Source organism: Adiantum capillus-veneris, chromosome 9 (assembly GCF_014529385.1).
Source record: "Adiantum capillus-veneris isolate H3 chromosome 9, ASM1452938v2, whole genome shotgun sequence".
NCBI classification, from domain to species: Eukaryota; Viridiplantae; Streptophyta; class Polypodiopsida; order Polypodiales; family Pteridaceae; genus Adiantum; species Adiantum capillus-veneris.
The window spans coordinates 85519882-85537491 of record NC_140939.1 but is presented as its reverse complement, the minus strand read 5'-3'; the positions used below and the strand labels follow the sequence as shown (position 1 = coordinate 85537491).

At 40.0% G+C, this 17610-nt stretch overlaps 1 protein-coding gene across 2 annotated transcripts; it reads right to left on the bottom strand.

Moving 5' to 3' along the window:
* Nucleotides 1-12619: 12619 nt before the first annotated feature.
* Nucleotides 12620-13489, bottom strand: LOC147450755 (uncharacterized). Of its 2 annotated transcripts, none has more exons than XR_015189303.1 (2): nt 13120-13489; nt 12620-12982 (listed from the first exon to the last, which is right to left on the bottom strand). XR_015189303.1 is itself a non-coding variant. In XM_086520797.1 (2 exons), exons 1-2 carry the CDS (start codon nt 13140-13142, stop codon nt 12633-12635), a joined length of 384 nt encoding a protein of 127 aa, XP_086376923.1. In that variant the 5' UTR covers nt 13143-13489; the 3' UTR covers nt 12620-12632. The 2 variants fall into 2 exon arrangements, 1 of the variants encoding a protein (XP_086376923.1); XM_086520797.1 differs by having other exon boundaries at nt 12620-12993.
* Between the last annotated feature and the right edge of the window lie 4121 nt (nt 13490-17610).

The window sequence follows — 17610 nt, the reverse complement described above, 5'->3', positions numbered from 1 at the left end:
ATGATGTTCTAAGATATTGTGCAAATATAAAATGGCCAAGAGTAATTGCCGTTTCCTCTTCATCAACTCCCCGCATTCCACTCTACAAAATCATCATCAACTCAATTAGTAAAATAAATAGACAGCACATAATTAACCATTACGCCCAGTTATCCCAATTGCAGCTAACCACTACAACAGGAGGGTGCCCAGTCTCGTAACACTTTTTGTCTGCTTGCTTCCATTTTCAAGGCTTGTTCTATTTCTCATGTATATTCTGATTGCTTTAGTGGGTGTCCACGAATTGGAAAAATTAGTAAATACTACGATTAAGCTAGGACATTTTGACATGGTTTGGAAATATATATTTTTACATGACTAGAATAGGTGATCTTGGAAGATAGAAAATCAACAGTAGAAAGGCTTTTTGCTTCGTGTACAAATTGTTGAATTTGTCACGTGGGGGTGTTGCTTGTTGGTACATTGTGTATCTCTCCAATCATGTCTCTCTTCTCCCCTCTCTCTACCTGCTATAAGGTAGCCCTATTTTGGCCGACCACTTAGCCCCAAGAGGTTGTCGTTCCGGAGCTGTCTAAATTGCCTCACATGAAGCTAGTGCAAACTCCTACTTAGAGTTCCCCTCGAGAAACACAATCGTGGGGGTTGGTGAGGTAAGGCCTCATGGCTAATAATTGAAATTATTTGAAGAATATCTTTATAGAAATGAGCTTTTTTTCCCCTCCCAATCCTGTTTGTATTTACTTAATGGTGCCATTTATAACATTTTAAAAATCGTGACTTATGAGCACTGCTCTAAAATCATGTTTCCTATTGGATCTTCTTTATATAAATCATTTCATTTATGCCGAGATTCTACTACTAGCACCCCCCTTTTCCCCTTTCCCTCCCCTCCTTTGTCGATGTTGCCTGCACCATGCATCCTTTTCGTGTGTAGCTTCCTTTCCACATGCCCCCTTGTGTGCTTCGAGCTCCTTTCTTATACATAGCCCCCTTGTGCCCACCAAGTAATGTGCCCTTGTTCCATAGCTGTACTTATTCAATACACAAGGTGTTGGGTCGTATAGAGATGATGAGTACTGGGCAACAACACATAGGGAGGCCAAGGCAGGTGGGGTGCAAGTAAGAAAGAGGGAGATTGCAACCAAGTTTTGCATGGCATACCCTACTCATGCCTCATGTAGAGTCCTATTAAACATTGATTTAAATTTCATTTTAGATGATTTTTAAAGGTCCCCATCCTATTTCCTTTTCGAAATGTGTAACACTTACTCAATATAAAATCAAAAGGTATTCCTAATGCAAAAAATACTAAAAAGACAAATTTTTCCATATAGAACAAATGGCATCTCCTTAGATCTTCCTTGATTTGCAATTTTTCAAATCAGGACCACCTCTAGCACTACTCTTTAAAAGAATTCAATAATGAAGCTTCCCCCATGGCATCTGCCTACATCTCCTTCACCCTCGTTTGACTGCGTCTTCCCTACGCATGTACGTCCTCAACATCCTGCCCTTTCGCTCTAAATAGCAACAAGTACAATGTTTGCTTGCACAAGCAGAGAGAGAGAGAGAGAGAGAGAGAGAGAGAGAGAGAGTCACACACACACACACACACACACACACACACACACTAATGTCCCTTTTTTTATTGTTCCTATGTTGATTAAAATTATTTTCTCTCTCTCTCTCTCTCTCTCTCTCTCTCTCTCTCTCTCTCTCACACACACACACACACACACACACACACACACACACACACATGCCATGGGATACATGTAAAACATCTACAACTTCTCCAAATATGTGAAGCTAAAGTAGTCGGTGGCAATGGCTTCTAGAAGCTAAAACAATATTGCTAGCCATAGAAGAAACCCAAATGCATCCAATGAGAAGTTATTCTACATCTTTGCATCCCTAATTAAGGTCTTTTTGTATTCACCATTGCAAGAAAAGGATCCATTTTAACTTTTTGCTTCAATAACTACATCACCGTCATAACCTGGTGATAAATAACTCTCAATATGTTAGCCCAAACAGAGCTCTAATGCACAGGGAAGTGACATGGTTGTAAATGGGGGGGTGAGAGAGAGCATAGAGAAGAATGTGTCCCCTAAGTTTGGACAATGGAATGGGCTCCTCTCTCTCTCTCTCTCTCTCTCTCTCTCTCTCTCTCACACACACACACACACACACACACACACACACACACTCACACACAGGTTGACGACAGATTGTCATGCATAAAATTTTGATTATTGCAGGTCATTGAAAAGGGATGGAATCGCATGGAATTTAAATTAATTCACTCAATTTTCAAAGGCTCTTTAATGTGTGTATGATAAGGATTATGACCCAACAGGGACTCAACAACTCAATTTCGGTGTTGATCCAACGGCCCATGCAAATCAACCAAAAAGCAACGCGTGGAGGCCCTCTCCTTCCTCTAATTTTTCAAACTCCATTATAAAGAGTATAAATAATGGACTATTGAATAATAGAAAAATGTATTCTGTATCCTAGTGCTCAAGAAAAACCTAGGTTTAGTCAACTGTCTTATATGCACGCACATCAACAGAATGGGTCTCTCTCTCTCTCTCTCTCTCTCTCTCTCTCTCTCTCTCTCACACACACACACACACACACACACACACACACACACATGAATACATGTATCTAGCTTTTAAATTTCGAGCATCGAGATCAAAGATCATTTACGACATAGAAGGTCAGTGCAAACCTCCGAAGAGAAGGTTCATTGAGCAACACATGGAGAAAAATTCTTTATGACCTTCAAAATGTAAAGGAAAACCACCCTTTAAATTACTTTCAAAAATAAAAGTAGTTAGTGGTCAGCTTTGAAATTGAGGGCTAGAGTGAAATGGTCTCCCAAAAACTAGTCTTAAGATTTATAAATTTCTTGAAATTGAAGGCTGGAGTGAAATGGCCTCCCAAAAACTATAGGTTTAAGTATTATAAATTTAGATAGAGTACTAAAGTAATTTTGACTTTCCACTATCAAGACTCCCATGACTTTTGAGAAGTCTTTTCATTTTCTACCATCCTAGTACGTACTTACCCTTCACTTTTTCATTTTCAATTAAATGTTTTTTAAAGGTTCTTTTTTAACGAAGCAGAATGTGTCCCATGGAGGGTCTCTTTGAAAGTTTTGAGTTGCTTCATTTATAGTAAAGGAGGAGAGAGAATATTGCAAATCAATGGATTAAAGTGATAGCCATAAAACTCCACCACCTCTTTTGAAGTTGGGTATTTGATTTCTTTATTAAAGTCAAGTTAGTGCCAAAATCTTGACTTTATGGGTAGTTCTCATTGCTACGTAAGGTTATTGAAAAAAAAAACTACAGATACTTCGTTTAAATAAAATCAAAAACAAATCAAAAATTGTGGACAAATTATCCTTGCCGTCTCAAGCTTGTTAATGTTGTGCTTCCCCTTTCTACGCTTTCTCCCTCCCTCCTGCGTCCCCCCTCCCCCCCCCCCCAACCCCCCCAAACACACACACACAAACCACCACTTGCTCTCACGCCCCTCCTATTCACCCCCCTCACTGCCCTTGGAGTTGTTGGTGTTGCCTCCCTCGGGCCTCTCTCGTAGAGCTTTTAGCTCTCTCCCTCACTTGCACCTCCCCCTTCCCTCCCCTCACCAATGCCCTCTCTTTTCCTAGCTAGAGATTACAGTTGAGAATTTTGCTATTCATCCTTCTTCACCACCGTCTTCTATCTTTGCCTTACTCCACAAAGCCGACCATCTAACTTGCTCTCTCATTCAAAGAGCAAGTGAGCTTTGCAACTGAGGTGGAACACCTCCAGGTCACCTCAGTTATTTGCAAGATTATCGGCAAATATAGTCCTGGTGAGATACGTTACTTGCTGCATACCAGGCTTCTTACTGAATTTGGAAAGATTATTGATGTTGAAATTCTTAGACAAGTATATTACCAAATCGAGCTCGAGTCACTTGACATGGCAATAGAGTGATCTCCATGAGCCCATTGGAAATACATACGGTTAGAGCCTACTTTCAACTGTGGCACCATGCCTTTGATCTGACATGAAATGCTCTTGTGGAGGAGGAAGACTTGCCTCTCAATCTGTTTCTCTGGACTACAAGACAAGAGTACCTTCCACTCTTGTCCAAAATTGGTTTAGCCATTGGAATAGTCTTTGAGGCTCCTCGCATAGCAGTTTCAATTCTGGACAAGATTGTTGGTTGTTCGGGTTTTGGGTTGGGATACCCTATGCTCCGAAAGATTTTCTTATTGCCTAGGCTGAGTGTAGGGTGGATTTACCAGAGTATGGAGTATTCAAGTCTCCCAGAATTGGTCCTTTATTTGCAAACAGAGGGGCTATCTTGCGAAGGCCTATCCACATAGGAGAGGTTGCCCTACTCCATCATCGTAGCCCATTGGGGCTGGATAGCCACCTAGTTTTGGGGCTGAAGAACTTCCCATAGGTATAGTAGTAGCTTCTACTTGTGCTCAAGAATATCAAAATTGGCAACAGGTCTCGGATTGACGTCAACAGGGTTAAAATTCTTCCACTAGCCACCCTGGAAATCGTCTTGTTATAATTCATCAGGACTGGGTTCCTATAGGAAATTGCTTCGATCCTCTACAACAAGACTTTAGCTCAGATTCCTTTAGGCTCCCCCAATTTCGTTGGAGACTCCTCACACTCAAACCCTCCTCCACCCATCCTCAACCCCCCTTCTCTTACACTCATCCAGCTTGCCACTCACCCGCCCGCCCCCCCCACCCCAACTAGCTTGTCCCTCACCCCCTTCTCCCCCATCTTCTTTCACCCCTCGTCCACCCTTGGAACCTAAGCAACCTTTCCCTTTTGCATGGATTTATTTGGGTAGCACATTTGTAGTGAGCATACTAATCGAGGACGAGCACCCTACCTTAGGATTTCCCTCGTGGTTCAGGCTTCAACCTTTGGGACTATCCCAGAGGAATTTCTAGTTTTGACATTGATAGGTGCAGGGATCTCTTTGTATATTCCTGCACATCGTTTCTTGGTGACCCTTTTGCACACCTAGATGTTGCCTGCTTTCAATTCCATGTTCTATTCTTGGTTGCTGAAGGGACAGACACCCTTACCACAACAGTTGTTTTTTTGTTCCCATTGTGTGGTTGGAATCAGAAGGATTTGACTATGGACATGGTGCTTGGGTGGTTACATACCCACCCATGGGGTACCTTGGAATCATAGATTTGATACAGACCTTGTGGACACTGGCCAAGTACACAATGTCAGAGCTTGATACTACAGGATGTAGACATATTGCAACATGTTTGTTTGTGGGTGCCCAATGCCCTTGATGCTATGTATACATTCATTAGGATTCTTTGAGAGAGGATATTTCCCAAAGGACTGCAAATACCTCTTGGGGTATGGTGTGTCATCATGTGATGCAGCATTGATGGTCTCGAGGTTGGTCAAATGAAGACTACTTCCCATCCAAGCTGGCCTCAAATATTTCCAGGTTGGTTGTTGCGGAGACAACATCAATTTTCTCTCACAAACATCATGATGATTGTCTCATGGAATGCGCAAGGACTTGGTGGAGCCCAGTTTCTATGCCAGCAGTATAGACTGAGACAAGAGCTTTAGAGATGCCTTCTGGGTGGTACGGTTGATATTCTTATGCTTCAGGAGCATCACCTTTGTGAAAGCTGTATCTGGCATTATAGATAGTTTTTGTGTGGTCTTCATGAGATTTTTTGGTTAGCTGATTTTGGGCGTGGAGGCATTTGTGGAGGTTTATGTATGACTATTATAGACTCCTGGTAGAAATTGGGGGCACATGCATCATTGTGCTAAGTACGGCCCAATGGGTCATTATGCCTTTGCAAGGTAGCCTTGTAGGATTCTTGAACATTTATGAACCCAACCATGCAAGTGCACGGGCTGAGATTTGGTCACATATTCTAGAGTCTTTGCCTAATGCAAAACAGTATATACTAGCACAATCTACACATTGAGGAGATGCCTGATAGTATGAGGGTTTTATCTATCTTATCCCCAAGGAGAGGACCTCTTTGGATGATATTTGGCAGTGGGGACCCATAACCATTCTCAACTAAGCTAACAAAATTCTAGAAAAGGCTTTGAGTTTGAGAATTCATCTACTACTAGACAATATCATACATGAGACACATATGAGTTTGTCAAGGAATGTAGCATCCTTGACAACATTTTCACCTTTTGAGAGGTGATTTCTCTCACTCATCTCTAAGGAGAGGATGGGTTTTTCTAATGCATGGATAACAAGAGTGCCAACTCTTTATAGGTGTGTGCACATCCAAGCGTTTTCGGCAGGGGGAGGAGGGGAACGATTCGTGCTCACATGGTCAGTACGATAGGGATGCCCTCTTTCCACCTTCTTATTCCTCTTCTATGTTGAGGCAATGAATAGATTTTTGACTTCATAGGAGGTTGGTTTGTGTGGCCTACAATTGCCTATTCGGAGAGCAGAGCTTTTTGAGGTAGAGTTTGCTAATGACTTAGGCATGTTTCTAGAGGGAGAGGAGGCCAATTTGCACCAGATTGAGAAATACATGAAGGTGTTTTGTTATGCATTGGGAGCATTGATTAATTGGCAGAAGACAATGGCTTTCTAGGTTATCCAACCCATGGATCGCCCCAGGGACACCACTTTGCTATGGGTTGTCAAGTTAGTTTGGATTTTCCACTAGAGTAAGAGATTTATCATTTCCTCTTATCCATTAGAGATTGGCACGCCTCTCTCTAGTTGGTAAGGTTGTAGTGGCCAATCAAGTGCTTTTGGCTACTATATGGTACATCATGTCTTGTTGAACTTTCTTGAATTCTTGCATCCGCTAGTTGGAGAGCTTGTCAAGATTTTTTTGTGGTCAAGGTGGGAAACATAGTCTACTCAGATCAAAGTTTCTTGGCACATCATTACTTTACCTTGCTCTTAGAGAGGGTTAGGGATCATAGACCTAGCACAACAAAGTAGAGCCCTCCTTGGGAATCTCATTGTCAGATGTCTCCTTCCAAGGAAGGATACTTGGATTGATCTATTGCTTCACATAATCAGAGCCTAAGTCACGACATGGGAGTTTAGTTTTTCTTTGATCTTGTTTTGATATTAGGAGTAGTTTTGTAGAGACCTTGAGAAGCACCAGCGTGCATACATCAAGGAGCATTTTAGGCAGCCACTTACAAGGAACCCCTCGATCAACACACGACGAGGTCACATGGTTGGTAGTCGAACCCACGTCTCTTGGGGTCCATGGAAAAGGATCCTACCCACACTTTTGGAGACTGGCTATAGTCTACAGCACTTCCTGGGGGGCTTTCAAGCCTTCAACTGCAAGATATCAGGGTGCATAGAGCATGTGTCATAATCTTATAAAGGTCATACCAACAGAATGGAGCTGCCGGGGGGCTTTCACGTGTCTGGAGGTCCTCATTACAATTAGGGATTTCTCATATAGAGGTTTATGCATGGTCTTTGAAGTTGAGACAGAGAGCCACCTCCACAGAGTCACCACCAAGGCACTAGAGGTCGCAGAGTGTTTCTTTCAACGGGCCCGATGCTTCTACATCTTTGAAGCTCGACACGTCCCATTGACGTAGACTATATGTGACATATGGTTGGAGATGATCCATACACTTAGGGGACAATTTGAGAGACTCCAAGGTAGCTCCGACCACATGCAAGAGTACCATGAGGCCTTCCTACAACTGTGGTGACCAGGGACCTTCTTCACCATGGTTCATGGAGCACCTACATGGTAGTATTTCCCAACAATGCGCTTGTTTCCTCCTCCTATCTCTTGATTTAGCCATCATTGTACATATCTTAATTTCTTATTGGGAGAGTCTCCCCACATCTTGATGTAGCCCTCTCTAGTAAGGGTAGGTTGTAGCCCATTGGGCATTTTTCTTAACTAATCAAAGGATCTTTCTCTTGGGGACAAAAAACCATACACTTATGCTAAAATAAATGGTGGAGAGTACTTATTGATGTTATGTTTTACTCCTTCTCCTCGATTTCTAGAGTTCCAACCTACACAACACTAACTCCCTTATCAGCCAAAAATAAAGGCAGCACAATAATGAACCATTACACACCCAACTATCCTAATTCTAATGCTACAAAAAAAGAGTGCTCAATATCATAAGTGTAGGTCTTGAAAACGACCCCTATTCAAGTTGTAAGCTTCTCTCTCTCTCTCTCTCTCTCTCTCTCTCTCTCTCTCTCTCTCTCTCTCTCTCTCTCTCTCTCTCTCTCTCCCCATCTTCAACTTGCTCATTTGCTCATCAAAAAAGGCGTTATTTTTTATTTTTTTAAAATTTACAAAAAATGTCCTTTATCGCAAAAGGTTTGGCTTTTTAAAAAAAATTGCATTCTTTAGTAGCCCTTGATCATCAGCATTCAAAGCCTTTCAAAAACTTGTTCAAGGGCTTGGACTTCATACAAAACCTAGCTACCAATAATTATAAAATTTATTGAGCATGTCAACATGGAAAAATTGAAGGGGAGTCTAGAGTCAAGATTAATATCCCACCTTGGTGTTGAATTTGACATGTTTGAGCCTATAAATTGGTCTAAGACTATTAATTTAGCATTGAATGCTATGAAAGAAATAAAGGTTACAATGAGATATTGAGTTCTCACCTACTAACAAGAATAACTAGCCTACTTTTTCTCTTTATTTTGACAAGAACAGAAACCAGAGTTGTATGTTGAAACATATGTTTGGCCATTCTTTCGTATCTCATGAACAGATCAACAACCAAAAAAATTTATCAACGTGCCAATGCCAATCCTCCACAAATGCAACATTTAAATTGAGTTTCCAATGGCTCCAAGGAGGTATTTCAAGTGTTTACAATTTTGCCATTATGTTGATTAATGTCCAAGCAACAACAAAGGTAAAGGTAATGGCCAATTCAATGGTCAATCATACACTAGTAACCGCAACAACAATTAGTGAGGCTATAAGAACAATTACATCAATGGTGCAACATTCAACCCGATTGACGAAGCTCCTCCAACTCACAACAAAGTTGAACCTAGCTACGGTGAGAGGTATAAGCCTAGTTATGATGGTATCAAAGTAATTCTGTAAGTATCCATATCTCTCCTTAAACTTTTCTTAAAGTGAAGGGCATCAAGCATGGCAAGGATGCCACGATTTTGCTTGATGATGATAGCATTGATTTTCATTTTTGTACAGCTTGCACAATGACTCACTCTACATCATATTTCCTCAAAACATAAGATTAAGATTGTTTTTACTAACCAAGGGCATAATTCAAAGGACCAAGTGAAAGTTGAGATTTGTATCAATGGTTTTGCACTCACAGACATGTTTCTTGTTGCACCTTTGCAGGTAATCATTGTGATTCTAGATGAACCATCTTGACATGAATTTAATCCACAAATTGATTATAAAACGTACTCACTCACTCTTGCACATAATAATTAAAAGGATTTGAATAATCTTAACAATTATATGCACTACCTTATAATGTGTCAAGGCTACTCTCCAAAGGATGTCAATTGTATTGTACATTGAGGCACTATATCTTATGTTGCCTAATTTCAAATGTTGGCATCTCTTTGATTTTGTATACTTTAAATTATTAGAGCAGACACAATGCACAATAATATTGTCGACATGTGTCTACAAACCACACCGATGTCGCTTCTATGATTTGTGATTTCAACGTTAGCAAGAGGGGAGCCACCTTCTAATCTAGATTTTTTCATTCTCTTCTTTGATGATACATTGGTGTTTACTAAGTGTGAAGATCATATATAATATTTAAAGCATTTGTTTGCTTACTTCAACAAAATCAAGTTTGCTTGAATCTAGAAGAGTACTTTCTTTCAATTTAAAATTGAGCACTTAGGATACATTATTTTGAAACAAGGCAATTTTGTTGAGCCAAAGAAGATAGAAGCAATTACTTCATGGCCAACATTTAAAAGTTTGTGTGAATTATGTTATTTCCTAGATCTTTGTAATTATTACAAGAAGTTTCCGGGTAGCTTTGCATACAAAGATAATTATTTGATTGACTTTCCTTCTACTACACTTAAGATACTACTATGGCTAATGGACTGGTTTTTACAACTGATGTAAGTAGAAATGCAATTCTTATGTAAAATAACCATCTACTTGTATTTGAAATTCATAGTTTGAAAGCTTTTGAATCAAAATACATTAGATATGACAAGTAATTGACTATCATTGTTGTACATATATTGAAAATATAGAAACATTATGTGATGGATGTGGATTTGATTATAAAACCGTTCAACAAAAAAAATTATTTGTTGTGTCAATGTTTGATTGATGATAGACGTATTAAATAAGATGTTTTTATTCAAATCTCTTACCTTACCATTCTATATTAGCCCGTTAAAGATACTTAGAAGAGATCATATTAATCAAGCATTGAAGGAGCGTCTTTTGCTTCTATGCTTGATATGATGCACATGATGAAGACTTTAAGACCACACTAATGCATACGAGTTAAATATGATTTCTTTATTTGAAGCATAGATTATATGTGACCAAAACTTCTTGTTCATCAATTAACCACACTACTAATGGCTTAGTTAAAGCATATGTGCATGATCGACCAAAGAAATGGGATAAAAACCTGCATATTTTTTGGAATTGACATATAATAACATGACTCATTATTTTATTGGTAAGTCAACATCTAAAGTTGTGTATGGTTTTTCACTTCCTTGTCTAATATTTTTGTACATCTTGTTGATCTTTTTTTAAAAATAAAATTCATGAGATTTATGCTAGTGCTCAATCTACAATAAAGCATTCACATAATAACACACTATTCGTGCCAATCAGCATTGGAAAGAAGATTGTGTTTTGTTGCGTATTAAAAAGCGTCAAATCAAAGAGTGTGGAAACTAATTATTTCATCATTAACGATGTCTCTTATAGGCTAGAACCTTTTGTCATTAATGGTCTCTCATATAGGCTAGAACCTGTGTGAGCACTTGTGAAAATACCTGATAGTATCATCTTTCAAGATGCGTTGTAATGCCAGTTTTAAACACACAATTATGGAAAGAGATCTTGTTCTAGGTAGGGCCTTTCTGAATTTTTATGAACAACAAGGTGTTTCCAAGCAAGGTTAAAGAGATTTTAACCCTAGAGAGCAAAGCACGGTGTCATGGAATAGACATTACAACAAGTGCATTGCATCTCAAGGTAAGAAAGCTCAAGTGTGGTTTCATCAAATACTTCATGAAGGAATAATGTTGCACAAGGTCATTTTAGCATACTTGCTTTTAGCTCATATGACAACAGAATATTTAGTTTATGGAAAGTGGCCGGAGAGTTGGTGGTCGCCATGAATTTTGTTCTAATGTGGTCTTTGACATGTTTCGGCAGTGTGGAAGCATGCAAGATGGAAAAGAGAATTTTCAGATTTTGCTGTGGTTATCGATGATTGCATGGTATGCGCCACATAGGCAAGGGTGAATAGCAAGTGCAGGAAACTCAAAGGACACAATACAAACCAAGTAAAACACACAAGTGCTGTTTTGGAATGCATTGTTTGCACAATAAGTCCACCAACTACAAGCATGCCAACGAGGGTAGAACCAGGAAGCTCTGGGAAATTTCATGAGGAGATTGTTATCTTGGGGTGTTGAAGAGAGATGTTACCTATTTGGAATGTTGTCTCTTGGAGGGCTTTGATTGCAAGATATGTATAATAAAGTACTACCAGGAAGCTCACAACAGTCTGGCTTTTTCAGCAAGTGAGAAATTCTCTTCTGAATATTAAGTAGGCCTTGGGAGCATATAGCAACTCTAAATCCCAGATGTAGGGTAGTTGCTCATATCTAAGAAGACAGAGGCCATACGTATCTTGCGAGCATGAGGGAAAACCACAACATTACACCATATGTGCATGTTTGATGTTGTTAGGACGTTCGGGGCTTTTTGCTATGAGAGTAATCAAATGATGCCTTTTGTTTCTAGTTTGGTTTGCTTTCCTAGGTTAAAAATAAGTATGAAGTTTGAAGAACTCACCTTTGAACATGTACAACGAGATGGATGTAAGGCCGAAGTATATAACTTAAAGACTGCATTTATGCAACTGGGGGCATATAAAAGACAATGAATGCATGAGAATGAAAAGCGCTGCTTGGAAGCAACCAAAGCAAAGCTGCTCGGTTGATGCAAGTAGGAGTGTTCAAATATTTGTAGTGGGATGCTCCCCACTTTTTCACTGGGTTCCAACCAAGCTTTCACTGATTTCACCAAGTAGAAGTGAAAATTTCTCTTCTAAATATTGAGCAACCCTAAATCCCTTGACAAACTTTTCAAATAAGCATATCACCTACAGAAGTCAAACATGGGCCCAAAGGAATAGGTTTGAGAGATGAGTCTCTAGAGAAATATTGTAACTCATAAGTGATAGACAAAACATGATGACTGTGTAAGGAGACGAAACATGATGATAGACAAAACACGACTGTGTAAGTGATAGACGAAGCATGATGACTGAATGAGGACTGTGATGAGTCTTTTCCACCTCATACGATTCCTCCAAAACCACATGATAAACTCTGAAAGAAACAAACTCACTTCACTTGTCATTATCTGTGCTACACCAATCAAATACCCTTTTGGATTTTAAGAACATCCACATTGCCATACAAATCATCTTAATGTTCCTAAACCACATGGTGAATTTCTCCAAGAAAAAAGCAAAAACACCTTCCCTGGGGGTGATCTCTACTAAGGGCAAGTTCACAAGGCACAACAACAGTTTCACAGCCCTAGACAAAGCTTCCACCCTCTGTTCAGAAAAGGAAGCAGCAATGTCAAGCTGCAGTGAAATTTGGCTCGATGTGACGGGTGACGAGCCGCCCTTTTTTGCACTAATTCCAATATAAGACACCCACACAATAGCACCTTCTCCTATCATCAGGCAGTCTGCACTAAGACTACACAACTCAACTCTCTATATTAAAAATAGACCAGCTTTTCTAAATCTAAGAATATATACACTACCATATGGAAACCTCAACTTACAACTTGATGTTCCCAGTTAGAAAAGTAGAACTGTATACCTGTAGATGCTTGCCTCTCCCATGCAAGCACCCTGGCAGCCAATCTTGCATCCGCTCCAAGCTGAAGGGGCCCTCAAAAGGCAAAGCCAACCAGGTGCAAGAGCGTAGCCTTGATCGAGACTGCTGTCATCGATAACAAACAGCCTGCTACGATTATATTCGATGAGAGAGTGAAGGGAAACGCAGTAGTTACAAGAGCAAGCGGATCCGAGAAGCAGACACAGTGGCGAGAGGGGTAGATGTGGCTATCCTAACACAGAACAACAGAAGAGGCACGCATGACGTAGGAGAAGGAGAGGATTGAGATAACGCGAGGGTAAACTTTTAATTGAGTGCCCGAATTTTTGAGCACTCTAGAGGCTCAAATCTCCCCCCGCGCGCTCTTGAAGGCCATGCCACTGCTCAAAAAATATTACCAAAATACCCCTCCAATTTGTGCAAATTCCCAAAATACCCCTCAAATTTCAAAAATTCCCAAAATACCCTTGTATCTATTTTGGTTCGATTGTTCACGATTCCCTACTCTTTTCCGTAGTTGACCGCTTAGCATGTAATTTGTCACAAATTACCTCCCAAAAAAACGATAGTTATGTCTAAAAGTAATGAAGCAATTCATTTTCAAAGCTTACATAACCAGCTCAAATTTTAGTTTTAGTATCTTGTATTGATAGACAATCAATATTCTTATGATGTAATCTTCTAGTTTTGAAAGGTGTAGAGAAGCCGTCGGGTGAAGTAGGAAAGAGAGGCGAGAGATGGTCAAAAGAATCATTAAAAGGGGTTTAATGACAAAAAAAAAAGGTTACCTGTAACTCCACGAGTATGTATTGTGAATTTACATATTGATGAGGGTGTTGAGCAGATCGATGAGGGTGTTGAGAGCCACTGAAGGAGGCCAAGATGTTATGTTGCTATTGCTTCACCAAGGACATTGGTGCTTGTTATTGCTCGGCCAAAGGTAATGCCCAAATCGGTGAGGGTGTTCAAAGATGTTGAAGGAGACCAAGATGTTAATATGTTGTTGCTTCACAAGAGGTTGGTGCTTGTTATTGCTTGGCAAGGTGTGGTGCTATTGTTCACTTGTCAGCAAGGTGAAGTGGGCCACATTCAGCATGACAATTTTCCATGGTCCACTTTTACATACTTGGTTGTGGTCATTGCAAATATTCCTTATCGTAACTCCATCGTTCCAGCTGATTCTCATTCATGAAGGAGGTAAGTAGCCTCCCTTTCAACTTACGAAATTTTTTCTGAGTTATCATCTCTTCAACTACTTCTTTTGGAACTAGACGGCTGTAATGCACTCCGGCATTGAAGCCTGCACTGTTCGAGTTTGGATGCAGTAAAGACCTGCCAAAAAAGCACAATGCGTTATGATCATGTATAGGAAAGTAAGTGTATCCACTTCTTAATGAAGCACATTGAAGAAACAAACTTCGAGTTACCTTAAAGCTCGTATTCGTTTTTTCAGACCACCACTACCAACCTTCATGTTCTCAAGGTTGCACAGATCTCGTTTTCTTTTCCGACTACCAAGCACGGTGTCTTTCTCTCGCAAACTTGTGATCTTCTTCTCAAGGCCTTGGATTGTCTCTTTATTTGATGAAATCTTTTGAGAGCATGCTTCATTAAGTTTCTTCAGCTGCATGTTCTCCATTCCCAGGAAGTTTCTTTGCCTTTCCGCATTCAATCCTCTCATTTTCAAATGTTCGGTGTATCCCAATAGCCCATCCTTGCCATCGCCTGTGAAATGTAAAAGGTTAGTGATATTAGCAAAGGGAGGTGGCGCATTTGTCATAGGATCCTTTGGATAAATAGACCCATCGGTCCACAAATCCAAATGATGTTCCTTGTTTGTCCTTCTAAGTTCTTTATCCCGTTGAGATAAGAAAGACTCCCTCCTACGTTTCTGCAACGGTGCGTACTCTTGCAATACATCAACATGAAGATGATGTGTGTTCTTTCTTTGGGTAAGTGTTAAAGATGAAGGGGCCGAGGATTGTAAGTTCAAATTAGTGTTTTCATCAGGAAAAGATGCGTTCTCCATTCCTAGAGTTGATAGAGAAGAAGACGGAGAAATATCTCAGGTTTTGGGAGGGAAAGCCATATTCTCAAGTTTACAGTTGATAGAGTTCGTGTGGCCTATGTTTTTGGAGGGAACGCTTGTAAGTTGGCATTTCAAATCATTTGTCATACGGTTAGTTGGATTCCTGACAAGAGAACGAAGGATAAGAATGATAAATACGGCGGCTACCTACCAAAGAATGTCATTTTGGCTTTTTGTTGCGCAGAAAAGTATCACATAAAATGCACAAGTTAACATTTTCATTTTATCTCTCTAAGCCGATGTGGCACTTCTTACAAGGCCCAAAAGTGAGTCCAAATTTCTCCTAATGGTTTCATGGAGTTTGGTTCAGTTTTCAAGTTTCTAGGCCAAATTTTGTATCCGTAGTTTGATTTTAGTGAATTCTAGGCCTATCTAACAACGTACAAGTTCAAATGGTGTCAAACTTGATTTAGAGTCTCATTATACTATGTTGAAACCTATGGAGTTGTCAAATGATTAGAATTTTTCATTTTCAAGCTTTAGGATAATAAGCATGCTTATTATCTTGGAAACAAAAAACATCTTCTTGAACATACACAAATTCCTTCTATGATTTTTCTACAAGAGGAGTTTTTTCAAATAATCCATATTTTAATGTATCTTTTCCTTTGAGGAAGCATTAGCTAAGGCTTTAGCTTCAACCATGATCTGATATTCAATGCTCTTCACACTTTCCTTAGTTAGCTCACCTTATATAGGCTCCAATATTTTCCTCAATGGAAGCAAGTTTGAATTTTCTTTGAAGAGCTCCTTATGCAATATCATCAAGAAAGTATGGGACCTCTTTGAAGAGACCCATATGGCTATTGCCTTTGTTTCTTGGAATGTGACATTGTATCATACTATAAATCTTGGAACAAAGGGACTAAACTACAGTGATGGTGGAAAGAATGGACTGAATTGTATTAGAAGTGGCTTGTATGATGGTATAGGAATTCTAGGAGGTATAATCTATGTAAGGTGGGAAGAGGCTCCCTCATACGCATCTCTTTATTGCCTTACATGTCCCCTTCCCTCTATACGTGTCTTTTCTTGATCTTTTCCCTGATTTTCACCATGTTGTTGCGGAGGAGATTGACGTCGAGCATGAGTAGGTTTGGGTACATCGGTGTGGCTAGGAAGATGGGACCGCTAGAATCTATGATTCTACTAGTCAAGCCACCGAAGTCAGCATTACTAAGGAGATTGTAGTTTAAGCATTGAAAATACCGACTAAGGTGACTCAATGAGATCCAAGGAGAAGAAGCGGATGGGAGTCTTCATGCAAAAAACTACAGTTGCAACCTTGTAAGATATGGTTCACAAGCCAGCTGAAGAACCTTGTCTCTTCCACCAACACGTCCACTTCATTTCAAAGAAACTACCCTACTACATGTGTTAAAACCATGCAATAGCCTCAGTTTTCACAATGGCATTAATGACAAAGCTACCTATGCCAATAGACCACGCTTTATATGTGTTGAGCACCCTCAAGAGAACAAAGAAATATAGTGGCATTAGTTACTTGGGATCACCATATGTATTCACCAAAATTGCAAGGAGCAATAAAAATAAGAGGAGAATGGTGCACCTATCATCCAAAGATCAAAGAGGAGAATCACTTAGCAACATACAGACAAAGATGAAGAGAGTGACGATGTCCCAATGGATGATCCCTGAGGATCATGCACTAGCATCAGTTTTCACAATGGCATTAATGACAAAGCTACCCATGCCAATAAACCACGCTTCATATGTGTTGAGCACCCTCAAGAGCACAAAGAAATATAGTGGCATTAGTTACTTGGGAGCACCAAATGTATTCACCAAAATTGCATATCACGCAATCAAAAGAAGAGGAGAAGGGTGCTCCTGTCATCCAAAGATCAAAGAGTAGAATCACTTAGCAACCTATAGATGAAGATGAAGAGAGTGACGAGGGCCCAATGGAGGAGCCTTGAGGACCAATCCTCTGCGGAAAGTTCTAGTGACACCCCGAGGGATTCACCATGGAGAACTTATCGCACCACGTAAGTGCAGGGGAGGGTTTTGTTTTACAAGTTGTATAAGCGTATAAGCTAAGGGCAGTCCCCTAGTAATTTATCTCCCAAGCTTAAAAATAAGGGAGGGGAGTATCATTTTTTTTGGGGGGGGGGGGGGGGGGGGACTCGACTCGGGTTGACTACTTGTAACAATTGGTCCTCAGTATGCATTAAAACTCGAATGAATTTTGGGGAATTTTTTTATGAGGTAACACATCAACTTTTGCATCAAGACGGTCATAGATAAGGGCTGATTTGGAGCAAGTTAAAGGTTGACTTACACCAACTTTGGATGCGTCAGAATTGGACAAGTAGCCAGAGTGCAGGCTGATCAAGCACATAGTTTGAAAGTCAAACTAAGAC